The 15,618-nt window shown below is 45.4% G+C and overlaps 1 protein-coding gene across 1 annotated transcript in view; it reads left to right on the top strand.

The window, feature by feature from the left end:
- LOC126456482 (sodium channel protein Nach-like) overlaps positions 1 to 15,618 on the top strand; it is a 286,210-nt gene that overhangs the window by 171,948 nt on the left and 98,644 nt on the right. Inside the window, exon 7 of the mRNA XM_050092232.1 lies at positions 10,531 to 10,672. Coding sequence (XP_049948189.1) covers positions 10,531 to 10,672 — 142 coding nt within the window. The remainder of the gene's footprint in view (positions 1 to 10,530; positions 10,673 to 15,618) is intronic.

Here is a 15,618-nt window from a genome sequence, read left to right as displayed (position 1 = left end):
GAGACTGTTCCCATTGTTCCAATGTTTTTGAGAGGCTAAGCAGTGTTACTCCTGTTGACACGGAGTGGGAAGCCATTGGGTACAACTTCAGATCATGGCTGGTAGTGATTGCGGAAACTGTGACAGCACAATAATATGTCACAAACATATTGCTTCCTCAGCTCTTGCCTTTGGTGCCACAGTACCGTAGTGCAATTTGCAACAGTAGAGTGACCGTCCACACATGGCACATGGCTCTATGAACTGTCAGTGTGATTCTGAGGTACTATTGTGGCCAGCAGGATCCCCAAATCTGTCTTTGGTAGAAGATTTATGGTACTGGCTCGGATGTCAATCCTGTTCGTGTGCCATTATCAAGGATACCGAGGGCCAGTTGCAACAGTTGTGGGCCAGCTGTACTCAGGAGAGGTACAATGGCTTTATGACACCATCATTAACCGAATAAGTGCATGCGTCCCGGCCAGAGGAGGATCAGAATGATACTCATTGTTTCTAGATTTTGCTCGATTTTGTAATCATCTAAACATCATCAAATACCTTCTCAGTCTGTAAACTTTCATTTTATTTCCTCCTCCCCTTCCTGGCGCTTCCCTTTTTTGTCAGGCAGTGTGTACAAGAAGAGATGAGAGCCAGCGTAAGCAATGCACCTGGCTCAGATTCGATGCTTAGGCAAACATGTTTACATGGACAGACTTAAACGTTTATGATTTTATTACTGTGGCAAAACGACTACCAGTCCAGTCGGGAATGATGTGATATTACGTGGTGAGATGTTATGTATGTAAATAAGTGGAAAATGTCTACAGGCATGATGTACAAAACTCCATATTTCCTTAGACACAAAAGGAGCATTAACTCGAAGTGCTGTACTGTGTACAAAGTAAGAAACATACATTAAGCTCGAAAATACTCTATTCTAAATCGTGAAAGAGTGCCTTATTGAAATTTCCTGGGAGATTAAAATGGTGTGCTGCTCTGGGACTCAGTATTGCTTTCTGCAGGCAATACTCTTACCAAGTGAGCTATTTGGGCACAACTTAACGGCGTGATCTTGTAGCTTAACTGCTGAAAGTACCTTCTCCCACTTTCCAAAAGTCTCAGAGTAAAGCAGAGCTTCTGTCCAGTTGGCAAGAAGGAGAGAGACACGTGGAAGTGAGGCTGTGAGGATGGGCCGAACAGCTCAGTTGCTAAGATCGTTGCCCAAGGAAGGCAAGATGCTGGGTTTCAATCCCAGAACACCACTCAGTTCCGTCAGGAACTTTCCAAGAAATGTACACTCGACTCCAGAGTGGAACATCCTTTTAATGTCATTCACCATAATCGATGTTTTTGAAAAGCCAGCGTCTGTACCAGTCATGATTTCAGTAATAAAACACTGAACCAGTTACTTCTGTTATGCATAGCACGACATGTATTGAGAATTTATTCTCACTTTCAAGTGTAAATAATTGCATTGGTATTTTTCGTGATGTTTGGATGTGAGTTCCGCTTCTCTCACCTCCAGTCGTCTTTTCTTGGGTTTTCTGCAATTGAAAAATCGGAAAATATAAAGTTTGTGATCGTTATTTGCTAATGATAGAAAATAGCACTTTTTTCTGTCTGTTTACATGTAATGTGCCTCCTTAAATGTGAAAAAATCCACATATACGCGAAACATCACTCAAACTGTTTCTTTATTGGTAGATCAAAATGTGGTACAAAGATATTGCAACAGTATGTCTTCTCAAAGAGTTTGGTGCAGTAAGAGATGTCCCATTTCTTGTGGATTACATTATCACTTCCAGTTATCCCTTACAACTTCTGCGCTAACACAACTGGCTATTTAAATTTATGCTTCATATTCTATTTTATACGATTTTGTTTGTAAATATTGAGTGCACTGTATTAAGGAATCAAAATATGCATAGATTTGCTGTAGTATTATATACAGGGCAAACATTTGTAGAAACTAATTTATTTGTATATAGTTTGTCATTGAGGATTTTTTTTTCTTATTGCTTTCTGTGGTATACAAAAATTTCATCTCCTCTACTAGGTCTGTTGTATGAGACTTTACCTTAGAAGCTAGCATAAGGAAAGCCAAACCTACCTTTATAGCATTTGTAGACTCAGAGAAAGCTTTTGACAATGTTGAATGGAACACTCTCTTTCAAATTCTAAAGGAGGCAGATGTAAAATACAGGGAGCGAAAGGCAATTTACAATTTGTACAGAGAGCAGCTGGTACATCCCTGACAAGGTAAGACAGGTGGCTGTACCCTATATTCCAGGTCTGTATGACATTGTCTTTGAACAAGATAACCCAAGATCGGATGTTGCCCGTGCTGTCCTAATCTACCTCAATACAGAGCATATGCGACTATTGGGCTGGCCAGTACATTCACCCACTGAGAACACTTGGTCATGGGTTGCCAAGTGAGAGGTATGCCACCACTTGCCAAACACTGTGACAGATGTATTGAAGTACAGAGTTGAAGCATAATGAAATGACACACCTGTAATTGTCATTCAAGGTCAGTTCGACTTCCGGCCCATCCAGGTCACCGCCATTGTTGCTAGCGGAGGGCACCCTGTATAATGATAAGTCAGCTGCAAATGTAATTCTGTATTGTTCCCATTAAAGTTTAACACGTGAGTAAAACCCCGTTATTTGCTCTGATGGATATCTTAATTTTTCGACCAACAGTGTGGCAATTGTATATATACTCAGTGTGGCAGTAAATGTGCTAAGGACCGGATTTAGCATGCCACCAGTTCTATGTTGCTGTTGTAACCAAATTAACATTTCCTAAGACTTCAAATTGTTTTACCTCTACAAGGTGTCACTCAACAACCTCTCCTGAACCTTCGTCGTTGTACTGACGTAGTACCTACAGAGTCCACGTCTGTAGCTGACTGGTCACGGGCTCCGAGTGCCGTGGAGAGGATTCAAGTTCAATTTCCGGCACTGCCACGATATTTACCTTGCCGGGAGTACTGAAAGTGGACCTGATAAGTCTCGTGATGCCAATTTAGGAACTATTTCAGTGAGAAGTAGCGGCTATAGGGTCTGAGAGGCTGTCAACAACCAGGAGAGCGGCGTGCTGGCAATACACCCCCTGTACTGCTTCTGGATGACTATATAGCACCGGATGACACGGTAGTTAGTCAGCATTAAATGGTCCATCAGTCTGTCTTCGGCAGGTGAGCGGCGAGGACGTCTTGTTTGTGTTCCATCTGCAGAGTCGTGAGCATGTGTAGTTGGTTTACTTCGTCGTCACAACTAGTACTCGAGTCCATTGACATTGAGTTGCTATGGCTCATTCTTAGAGAAAATCCATCAAGCTCAGCTTCCAACTCGACTGTAATCGAAAGCTTTATCCGCTTTATCAACATCGACTTACACAGATCCCGTTAGGTGAATCGACGCAACCCCCTACCATTACAGCCCTTCCCCTCAGTTACACAGGGCTGACGTGGTCGATCATCATGGCAGACAGCGGACCACTTGGAAGACAGGGAACATCAGACTGCACAACCCTAGCAAACTTAGGATTGACCAAACCATGACAGAGTCGTCTCAGATTAAGGGAGGTCGCCCATCAATTTCGGAGGGAGATACAGATGAGAGAATGGAATTCGACAAAGGGTTGTACTGACCTTTGCTTTTCTCCCTGAAGATGATGCCGTGAAGGAAACACACATCATTCAGACATGGAGACCCGTCTTGGCAAACAGAGGGCGCTGAGGAAACATAAAAAGCTATGCTGTACACGCTCTGATGAGTGCTGAGTGCCTCCAGCTGACAGCCGGACGGCCAACAACACAGGAAACATGAACGACACAGGCTCTTACGCACCTGTTGCCTTTCCTGACTTGGACACGGCTCTTTCTGGTCCGTCAGGCGAACATATCTTGGGTACAGCACCCATCACCGTTACACAGCAGGAAGCGACTGAGGTTGTCACCTTGGGCAGATGACACTGAGGAACACTCTGTATCTGACATGGTATGTGAGAGGGGGGGGGGGGGGTGTCTTGTCATATCTCAGCCCCTCCTGAGTAGCAGCAGACGACAGTTTGGACGTAGCCTGTACGTGACAGGCAACAACATTTATGGCGACACTGACGGCGGTCCTCATTGCAGCAGATGATCTACAGGCCTATCGCTTAGTGACCATCAATGTTAAAACCATTAAGACATGTACGAAATTGTCGCTACTCCAAGTCATACCAGGCATCGACACTGTCTTTCTCTAAGAGGTCTACGTCGACTATTTCTGTTGTATGTATGGCTATACTGCTCAAATGTCCTCTCATGCCTCGCCAACGAACAGCAGTGTTGCAGTTCCCCTCAGGGAGGGCCTCAAGGTAGACGGAGTGAGATGTCTCCCTGACGCTACAGGGATGGCCGTAATGGTGCTAGGCGTCCAGTTTATGAATGTGTACGCCCCTTCCAGAACAAAACGACATCTCTAATGACCACTCCTCTTAGCAGAAGGAGTAGCATTGCTCTTTCAGGTAGGCACGACTGCTTGGTACTAGGGAGCGATTTCAGTAGCGTTCAGGCGCCCACCTGTCACCTGCCACGCCATTCATCTTGCCCCAAACTTGGGGCACTCAACCGCGACTTCAAGCTGATAGATATATGGGAAAATATCCATGGAAATTGGCTGGAATTCAGTCATTTTACAGGTCTCTCGTCTAGCCACATTGATAGGCAACAGTGAGTGACGCAGAGGTGTAGCCTGTGCCTTTTCAGATAACGAGTCATATACATGTGCTGTTACCCTTAGTCGCCAACTGGTGTGGCGCAACCTCCATTCCTGGAAGCTCATCTCACTTCTATGATCACCTTGCTTTCCAGATAGTCAGCATTCCATCGAGGACGCATGGAGTACGTGCGTCCGCCACCTCCCAACACATCCAACGTCGATCAGTTGGTGGTTAAATTGCAATAAGCTGGCCCTACAAGGAACCTTGATTACGACTTGCGACTGCGAGACTGCGGCTTGGAGGCGACACAACCTAGATTTTTGTTTCACCATCCTTAGTGAATGTCCCCCTCTGCCACCAACACTGGAATGACGGATGGCAGTCCACTGTGTGAAAGCATAAATCTTAGCTCATACCTACCGTCACCTAGAAGCGACGATCGTCCGAGCGCGAACACACGACACAGTAGCAAAAGAATGACCCATCAAGTACCACGTCATTCGAGAATGTAAAAATCGACGACAGGCACTAATACAGGTCATCACTATTACAGACAGTCGCCACCTCACCACGCAGCCTGGTATTGGTGCAGCCTTCTTCAGCTGTTACGCTAAACTCTATTTGACTCAATATGATGTTGACAGGTGTTAAAAAAATGGTTCAAATGGCTCTGAGCACTATGGGACTTAGCATCTGAGGTCATCAGTCCCCTAGAACTTAAAAGCTAACTAACCTAAGGACACCACACACGTCCATGCCCGAGGATGGATTCGATCCTGCGACCGTAGCAGTCGCGCGGTTCCGGACTGAAGCGCCTAGAACCGTTCGGCCACTTCGGCCTGCCTGTTGACAGGTGTCTCACAACTAGTTAACGGTACTATTCCGTAGGATTTTCAACTGAGTTGTTGGACAAATTACAGAAGGAGAATTTATCGACACCATAGATATAGGAGTGTCAAACAATTGTCCTGGCCGCGACAGACTCCCCGTGGAGTTTTATAGATCGTTTTAGTATTTACTGGCTTCCAAGTTGACAGATATCCGTTAGCTTATGTCCCCCACGGTGCCGCTTCCCACAACTTTCGTCGAAGGAATGATTATACCAGTCCACAAAACGACAGGTGGCGCTCGAGTACGTGATTACCACTTACTGAGATACCTCAAGTGTGACATGAAGATATTCGTCAGATCGATAGTGACCCATATATGGCCGGCCCTGCCACACATCATCTCACCAGATCAGGCTTCCCTAAAAGGCATCAATAACACAGCACAGCACTGTGTCGATACTGTGGCATAATAGCTCTAGCGAGGGCACACTGCATCCCAGGAGTACTGGCGTCACTAGATTTTAGCCAGGCTTTTGATTGGGTGGATCATGTGTAACACATGCAATACCCACAACAATTCATAGACATCATGATGCACCTCCTCCAGTGGGTGATCTCCTAGTTACTCGTCAGTGGACATCATGCAGGCCATCCCGATTTCCAAATCGTTGAGTCAGGGCTGCCCCTGTCGACCTAACTCAATGCCCTGGCACTGGAAATGGAACTGATCCTCTCTGGCCTCCATCAGTGCCTCACTGGGCTAACGTTATGTGGCATCACATTTTGCTGTATAGCATATGCAGACGATTTGGTGCTCATGCTCCGCAATGGTAATGATGTAACCATCACACTAGAATGGATTGCCACATATGGTATAGCTTCTGGCATCTATCTCAATGTCACCAAACTGGTCACCTCAGAAAGGTTGACCCCAGCGTGTGTAGACCGCCTATAACTTAGTGGTACTATCAGATGCATCTATCTAAATGTCACCAAATTGGTTACCTCAGAAGGGTTGACCCCAGCGTGTGTAGATCCCCTATACCTTAGTGGTACTATCAGATGCCTTGGAGTAGAGTTTCACAATGACATACGATGCACTGCAGCCCTTTACTACCGCTACTTGTTACAACGAATTTGGGTCAAGATCGCCAACCTTCATCTATGAATGCTCAACATTCTTCGAAGGATGCACTTTGTCAACATTTTTGTAACATCACACATTCCATGCATAGTGCATGTACTTCCATTACCATTACTGATGGCTTGGCATATATTAGCGGCATTTGGAGCCTACCGGCATGCTCTTCTAAATCAGTTATAAATTGCTGAAACTTCCCTCAGATGAAGGAGGGTTTTGGCCTAGTCCAAATCCACACAAAACAGTGGCCTTTTAATCAGCTCCCACATCAAGCTGTGGCGCCACCACCCAGAAAATTTGACAGGTTTGCTGCTGGAGTCCCTGGTTCCACCCTCCCTCATGCCCCTACTTATGTTGAAAGATATTCCCTTGCACTTCTACTATTTTGGTCACTTTCTCCTTGAACACAGTTATGTCCACATCGCATGACCAGAAACAAAACAAGCGACGGCGCAGGAGCTGTATAGAGTTCTACAACGAAGGTGTCCACCAAATGTCGTGGAGGCAAGGAACTCTCATGTTAGCTGAACGGTGGTATGATGGGCGGTACATGCAGTTACACTGGATGCAAATATCCAATCAACATGTTACATCACAGTTAACAGTAAACAGGTCACTTGATCGCGCCTCCACAGGTGAAATATGGTGGACTCGCCTCTATGTGTGAATTGTGGAGTAACGGACATGGACAAGCAGTATATCTGCTGTGGTGCAGCAGAAGACATGTGGCACTTGGTGCGACAAATTTTGGTGTATCTTCTACGAATGACCTCAGAACATATCACACCACAACTTCTATTTCTTCCAGATGAAATGTATTTCCTGTGGGTCCAAGAGCACATGGAGAAATACTTATTTCACAATGGCCCTAAAGATGTATTGGACTTTTAGGACTACCTACCAGATCATCATTGTAGGATTATATGGAACCCAAAGTACAGGCAATATTTTTCTTATTACTTAGGAAGCTCCCTATGTGACCTTCCATACAGCTGGATCATCAACAGATAGGAGACGATACCATTGACTGAGCTGACAAGAACACAATTGGCTATTGGTGGAATAACCTACGACTTTTACGAAGACATACCTGGATAATCAAGCGCAATTAGAGCAGCGGCTCATGCTTCTGCGTCATGCTACGCAGCACATTTACGTTTCCCCGTATATTAAGTCGGTGTAGCATAGTCCTGGGTTTGTTTTATTTACTCAGTGCACAATGTGGTGCTAGTAGCATGTATTTTAGTTAGGGTAAAAAATAAAATAAAAAGAGCCCCACTATTGATTTCCTCTCACCATTCCTAATTCCTTCGCAGCAAGGGGGACAGCCTGACCAGGTCTCGGTTTATGACTCCTGCTGACTCGACCTCTTCCCCTCGTGCCGCCTACTTTAAACATCAAAAAAAGGTTTGTCAGGGACAGTGTGTGCAGCTCATTGGAAAAAGTACCCAGAGACCTAGTATATAGACTTCTATGAAAAAGACAATGGCCTTAATATACACTACTGGCCATTAAAACTGCTACACCACGAAGATGACGTGCTACAGACGCGAAATTTAACCGACAGGAAGAAGATACTGTGATATGCAAATGATTAGCTTTTCAGAGCGTCCACGCAAGGTTGGCTCCGGTGGCGACACCTACAACGCGCTGACATGAGGAAAGTTTCCAACCGATTTCTTATACACAAACAGCAGTTGACCGGCGTTGCCTGGTGAAACGTTGTTGTGATGCCTCGTGTAAGGAGGAGAAATGCGTACCATCACGTTTCCGACTTTGACAAATGTCGGATTGCAGCCTATCGCGATTGCGGTTTATCTTATCTCGACATTGCTGCTCACGTTGGTCGAGATCCAATGACTGTTAGCAGAATATGGAATCGGTGGGTTCAGGGGGGTAATACGGAACGCCGTGCTGGATCCCAACGGCCTAGCAATCGAGATGACAGGCATCTTATCCCTATGGCTGTAACGGATCGTGCAGCCACGTCTCGATCCCTGAGTCAACAGATGGGGACGTTTGCAAGACAACAACCGTCTGCACCAACAGTTCGACGACGTTTGCAGCAGCATGAACTATCAGCTCGGAGACCATGGCTGCGGCTGCCCTTGACGCTGCATCACAGGCAGGAGTGCCTGCGTGGTGTACTCAACGACGAACCTGGGTGCACGAATGGCAAAAGGTCATTTTTTCGGATGAATCCAGGTTCTGTTTACAGCATCATGATGGTCGCATCCATGTTTGGCGACATCGCGGTGAACGCACATTGGAAGCGTGTATTCGTCATCGCCATACTGGCGTATCACCCGGCGTGATGGTATTGGGAGCCATTGGTTACACGTCTCGGTCACCTCTTGTTCGCATTGACGGCACTCTGAACAGTGGACGTTACATTTCAGATGTGTTACGATCCCTGTGAAACCTTACATTTCAGCAGGATAATGGACGACCGCATGTTGCAGGTCCTGTACGGGCCTTTCTGGATACAGAAAATGTTCGACTGCTGCCCTGTCCAGCACATTCTCCAGGTCTCTCACCAATTGAAAACGTCTGGTCAATGGTGGCCGAGCAACTGGCTCGTCACAATACACCAGTCACTACTCTTGAAGAACTGTGGTATCGTGTTGAAGCTGCATGGTCAGCTGTATCTGTACACGCCATCAATGCCCAGTCGTATCAAGGCCGTTATTACGGCCAGAGGCGGTTGTTCTGGGTACTGATTTCTCAGGATGTATGCACCCAAATTGCGTGAAAGTGGAATCACATGTCAGTTCTAGTATAATCTGTTTGTACAATGAATACCCGTTTATCATCTGCATTTCTTCTTGGTGTAGCAATGTAAATGGCCAGTAGTGTATTTTGTGTGAAGCTCACCTAAAAACCTCACTTTAACGTATTTTATGAGGAATCCACCGAAAATGACTGGTATTTCTTCATGTGCAATTGGGGTGTCGGTCCACCTCCAATTCATAAAAATGGAATCATCATTTAGGTTCCACGCCCAGAGCTATATCTTCTATCCAAAATGAATTTTCACTCTGCAGCAGAGTGTGTACTGATTTGAAACTTGCTGCTAGATTCAAGCTGTGTGCCAGACCAGCATTCGAACATAGCCCATCCTCACTGCTTTATTTCCACCAGTACCTCACTTGTACCTTCCAAACTTCATTGAAACTCTCCTGGATACCTTATGAGACTTGCGCTACTGGAACATAGGGTCTTGCGCAGATATGGCTTATCCACAGCCTGGGTGAAGTTTGGAATGGAGGAGAAGAGGTACTGATGTAAATAAAGTTATGAGGAGGGTCAGTCGATACAGCACTTGCTCATGAAAGGCAAAGGATCCGAGTTCGATCCCCAGTCTGCCGCACAGTTAAAATCTGCCAGTAACTTTCAGATCAGCGCACACTTCTTTGGAGGGTAATATTTCTTCCTGGAATCAATTCTCCAATGGCTAAATCATTTCTCTGCAACATCCTTTCTTCCATGAGAGCTAGTCCCTCAAGGTATGCATGTGGACTTGTGTGAAGCTGGAATGTGGGAGATGTACTGGTGGAAATAAAGTGGTGAGGGTGGTTCGTGAGTTATGCTTGGGTAGCTCTGTCAGTATCGCACTTGTGCACGAAGGGCAAAGGTCGCATGTTCAAGTCTCTGTCCAGCAAACAGTTTTAATCTGCCAGGAAGTTTTATTTCTTGTGGCAATCATCCAAACACGAGTCATCCAAAGCCATGTCAATGTTTCATGTTCACTAAAGAGTAAATTAATTTGAAAGCAGTTTTGAAGATGAGACCTGAGTAGTGGCGCTGTGGCAGATACTGAACATAGAAGGTGGCAGTGAGCCACAGTGCTGCGTGTTCTGTTGCAGATCTGGAAAGGCACAGGTGGTTCGCTCCAAACAGTACCTGCACTACACGCGCTACTACAGCCACCGCATGGGCCTCACTGCGCTGCTCAACCCACAGCTACACGACTACTGGGTCAACTCACTCTTCTCCAGTGGCGTCAGGGTGCGTACTACTCCACTTTTCAGCCTCATAATAGGACCACCTACGTCCAGCACAGCATAACTTTGGTTGTGTATGTAGGAGTGGGGTTTCTAGAAAGGGTCAGCAGCGTTTCAATCACAATAAAAAGGCAAGGGCTTAGCTGGGTCATCAGCACTAGGCTGGAAGTGTCTTACACGATGCTACTTTAGACATGATTGCTGCTGTCTCAGCAGCAGCTGACTGTCACGTTTGTACAACACTGTTGCCTGAGGCTGTAGTGCCTGGGGCATTTGAGTCAGGGAGGCACAGGTAATACTGAACCCCAGACCTCAGTGCACAACCAGCAGCCGATTAACCAATAACAGCTTCCCAGCAGATTCTGAATGGATAGATTGGCTCTGAGCACTATGGGACTTAACTTCTAAAGTCATCAGTCCCCTAGAACGTAGAACTACCTAAACCTAACTAACCTAAGGACATCACACACATCCATGCCCGAGGCAGGATTCGAACCTGCGACCGTAGCGGTTGCGCGGTTGCAGACTGTAGCGCCTAGAACCGCTCGGCCACCCCGGCCGGCTAATGGATAGATTATCCAGCCGCATGGGGCTGAACAGCTCAGTCCCAATCAATGCCAAATGCATCACACGACAGCTGTCTGAGTACAGTGACCATGTGGCTCAGTTGAATGGCGTGTGCCAAGTGGTGGAAGGTTACAGAGTCAGACAACTCTACACCTAATGCTGGCTAATCATATATAAATAATGCCTTGTTGAGAGAGTGTTCTGCTGTCAGCCATAATATCAGCTAGTGGTGGTTGGCATAACGCTGAATTATCGCCTTGTGTGATGGCTTGCTATAAGACCATTGCAATATTGGTAGCGATCAGTGCACCAGTACTGTAATCAGCTGTGAGGGTACTACAGCAGTAGGTGTGAGAAGTGTGTGTGACTGCATAAGTGTGAGCAGTTGCAGAATGCAGCGGTTGGCAACAGTTTTACATGTTCGAAATTTCGTACCGAATGTTGGAAACCGATCCATTACTGATTTTCACTTTCTCCACTGTCGCCTCAATGGTGTTAAGTCTGTCTCCACGCACGAGGACTGATTCACAGTTAGATGGTTTGCCACTACATTTTCTTGTCATCCACACTTGTTTATATCTGCACCAGCTAACCACTGTGTTATATGATAGTGCATCATTGCCGTACACTTCTACTAACTCAGCATCGATTGTTGTTGCATTATCCACGTCGAGTGCAGAAAACGAATTGCCACATGAAACTCCTTTTATCAAAATGGTGCACCGAGCAGGATGACACAGTGGTTAGCACACTGGAGTTGTATTCGGGAGGATGACGGTTCAAACCTGCATCCAGCCATCCTGATTTAGGTTTTCCATGATTTCCCTAAATTGCTTAAGGAAAATGCCGGAGTGGATCCTTCGAAAGGGCATGCCCACTTTCCTTCTCCATCGTTCCCCAATCCGATAAGTTTTCGTCATGATAATTAACACTTTATGACTGCACCTCGTACATCACAACAATACATCATAGTAGTAGACAACAGTTGCTTTAGATTGTTTGAGGAAGAAAGGCAAATACAGTTTAAGACCAAAAAAAAGACGAATCTCGACGGACTTATGTACAATGGTCACAAACTGATATTCATACAAGTGTCGACTGAAAATACAAGACTGAAAACTTTGGCAGCTGATGGATGAATGTGTGACTCTGCAGCGCAATTTCACCACACAGGTGGCAGGTATAGTAAACAGGGTACATGTTGCGAAGTTTCACTACACAGGTGGCAGGGATATTAAACAGGGGACATGTCGATACCAGAGCACAAAGACTATTTCATTTTGTGCACTCAGCTGGACATTATGCTTTACAGACAGGAGCGTGAACAGTATACACAGATGCCAGCATTTGAGAGAGGACGTTAGTTGGGCTCAAAGAAGCCGGTTGGAGAAATCGGCGAAACGCTCGACATTTGAGTAGGGGGATGTCACCATTTGACAATGTTGGCAGGAATGGGTGTCAAGAAGGAAGTGGTCGATCTAGAGAGGTGACAGAATTTGAGGACCGAGGTACTCAAAGCCCTGGATTCGTTATTGCCACCGATCTGATGTGCAGTGGGTGCTTCGGTGAGATCAAGGCGCCACTTGCGCTGACTACCAACCTGTGTACGCCAAAGAGCCCGTTTGCAGTGATGTTCAGCACATTCAGTCTCGAATCTCATTGACGGGAGTAGAATTGTCTTCAGTGCTGAATCACGCTTCAAATTGAGCTCACATGTCTGGAGACAGCCTAGACAGCAGTGGGACACCCACCTGCCTGTCGCCTGCCACACAGCCCCACAACCAGGTGTGATGGTGTGGGTGCCATTTCATCGCAGGACTCCGTTGGTTGTTATCTGATGCACCCTTACAGCACAACTGTAAGTCGTCAATATTCTATGCCCCATTTTGTTGCTCTTCATGGCAAACCATCGTTATATTTCAGCACGATTATGCTCCGCCACCCCCCCCCCTCCCCCCCATAGACGGTGGCAGTTTCTATTGCTTATATACGTGCTTGCCAAGCCCTGCCTTGACCAGCAAGGTTGCCAGATCTCTCCCCAGCTGAGAACGTTTGGAACATTATGGGCAGGGCTGTAAAACCAGCTTGGGACTTTGACGATCCAATACGCCAGTTGGGCAGAATTTGGAACGATATGCATCAGGAGGACTTCCATGACTCTGTCAATCAACGTCCCATTTCGATACAAACACATCAGAAAAAAGTTCGCATCACCTTGGTTCCGAGAGTTCCGGAACCAGTGTGGATATTGGAATGTTGTTGGTGTGGTCTTCAGTCCTGAGACTGGTTTGATGCAGCTCTCCATGCTACTCTATCCTGTGCAAGCTTTTTCATCTCCCAGTACCTACTGCAACCTACATCCTTCTGAATCTGCTTAGTGTATTCATCTCTTGGTCTCCCCCTACGATTTTTACCCTCCACGCTGCCCTCCAATACTAAATTGGTGATCCCTTGATGCCTCAGAACATGTCCTACCAACCGATCCCTTCTTCTGGTCAAGTTGTGCCACAAACTTCTCTTCTCCCCAATTCTATTCAATACTTCCTCATTAGTTATGTGATCTACCCATCTAATCTTCAGCATTCTTCTGTAGCACCACATTTCGAAAGCTTCTATTCTCTTCTTGTCCAAACTATTTATCGTCCATGTTTCACTTCCATACATGGCTACACTCCATACAAATACTTTCAGAAATGACTTCCTGACACTTAAATCAATACTGGATGTTAACAAATTTCTCTTCTTCAGAAACGCTTTCCTTGCCATTGCCAGCCTACATTTTATATCCTCTCTACTTCGACCATCATCAGTTATTTTGCTCCCCAAATAGCAAAACTCCTTTACTACTTTAAGTGCCTCATTTCCTAATCTAATTCCCTCAGCATCACCCGACTTAATTAGACTACATTCCATTATCCTTGTTTTGCTTTTGTTGATGTTCATCTTATATCCTCCTTTCAAGACACTGTCCATTCCATTCAACTGCTCTTCCAAGTCCTTTGCTGTCTCTGACAGAATTACAATGTCATCGGCAAACCTTAAAGTTTTTATTTCTTCTCCATGAATTTTAATACCTACTCCGAATTTTTCTTTTGTTTCCTTTACTGCTTGCTCAATATACAGATTAAACAACATCGGGGAGAGGCTACAACCCTGTCTTACTCCCTTCCCAACCACTGCTTCCCTTTCATGTCCCTCGACTCTTATAACTGCCATCTGGCTTCTGTACAAATTGTAAATAGCCTTTCGCTCCCTGTATTTTACCCCTGCCACCTTTAGAATTTGAAAGAGAGTATTCCAGTCAACATTGTCAAAAGCTTTCTCTAAGTCTACAAATGCTAGAAACGTAGGTTTGCCTTTCCTTAATCTTTCTTCTAAGATAAGTCGTAAGGTCAGTATTGCCTCACGTGTTCCAGTGTTTCTACGGAATCCAAACTGATCTTCCCCGAGGTTGGCTTCTACTAGTTTTTCCATTCGTCTGTAAAGAATTCGTGTTAGTATTTTGCAGCTGTGACTTATTAAGCTGATAGTTCGGTAATTTTCACATCTGTCAACACCTGCTTTCTTTGGGATTGGAATTATTATATTCTTCTTGAAGTCTGAGGGTATTTCGTCTGTTTCATACATCTTGCTCACCAGATGGTAGAGTTTTGTCAGGACTGGCTCTCCCACGGCCGTCAGTAGTTCCAATGGAATATTGTCTACTCCGGGGGCCTTGTTTCGACTCAGGTCTTTCAGTGCTCTGTCAAACTCTTCACGCAGTATCATATCTCCCATTTCATCTTCATCTACATCCTCTTCCATTTCCATAATATTGTCCTCAAGTACATCGCCCTTGTATAGACCCTCTATATACTCCTTCCACCTTTCTGCTTTCCCTTCTTTGCTTAGAACTGGGTTTCCATCTGAGCTCCTGATATTCATACAAGTCGTTCTCTTATCTCCAAAGGTCCCTTTAATTTTCCTGTAGGCGGTATCTATCTTACCCCTAGTGAGATAGGCCTCTACATCCTTACATTTGTCCTCTAGCCATCCCTGCTTAGCCATTTTGCACTTCCTGTCGATCTCATTTTTGAGACGTTTGTATTCCTTTTTGCCTGTTTCACTTACTGCATTTTTATATTTTCTCCTTTCATCAATTAAATTCAATATTTCTTCTGTTACCCAAGGATTTCTACTAGCCCTCGTCTTTTTACCTACTTGATCCTCTGCTGCCTTCACTACTTCATCCCTCAAAGCTACCCATTCTTCTTCTACTGTATTTATTTCCCCCATTCCTGTCAATTGTTCCCTTATGCTCTCCCTGAAACTCTGTACAACCTCTGGTTCTTTCAGTTTATCCAGGTCCCATCTCCTTAAATTCCCACCTTTTTGCAGTTTCTT

This window comes from Schistocerca serialis, chromosome 2, assembly GCF_023864345.2.
Source record: "Schistocerca serialis cubense isolate TAMUIC-IGC-003099 chromosome 2, iqSchSeri2.2, whole genome shotgun sequence".
Taxonomy (NCBI): Eukaryota; Metazoa; Arthropoda; class Insecta; order Orthoptera; family Acrididae; genus Schistocerca; species Schistocerca serialis.
The sequence above is the reverse complement of the archived record's forward strand: the minus strand, read 5'-3'. Positions and strand labels throughout refer to the sequence as shown.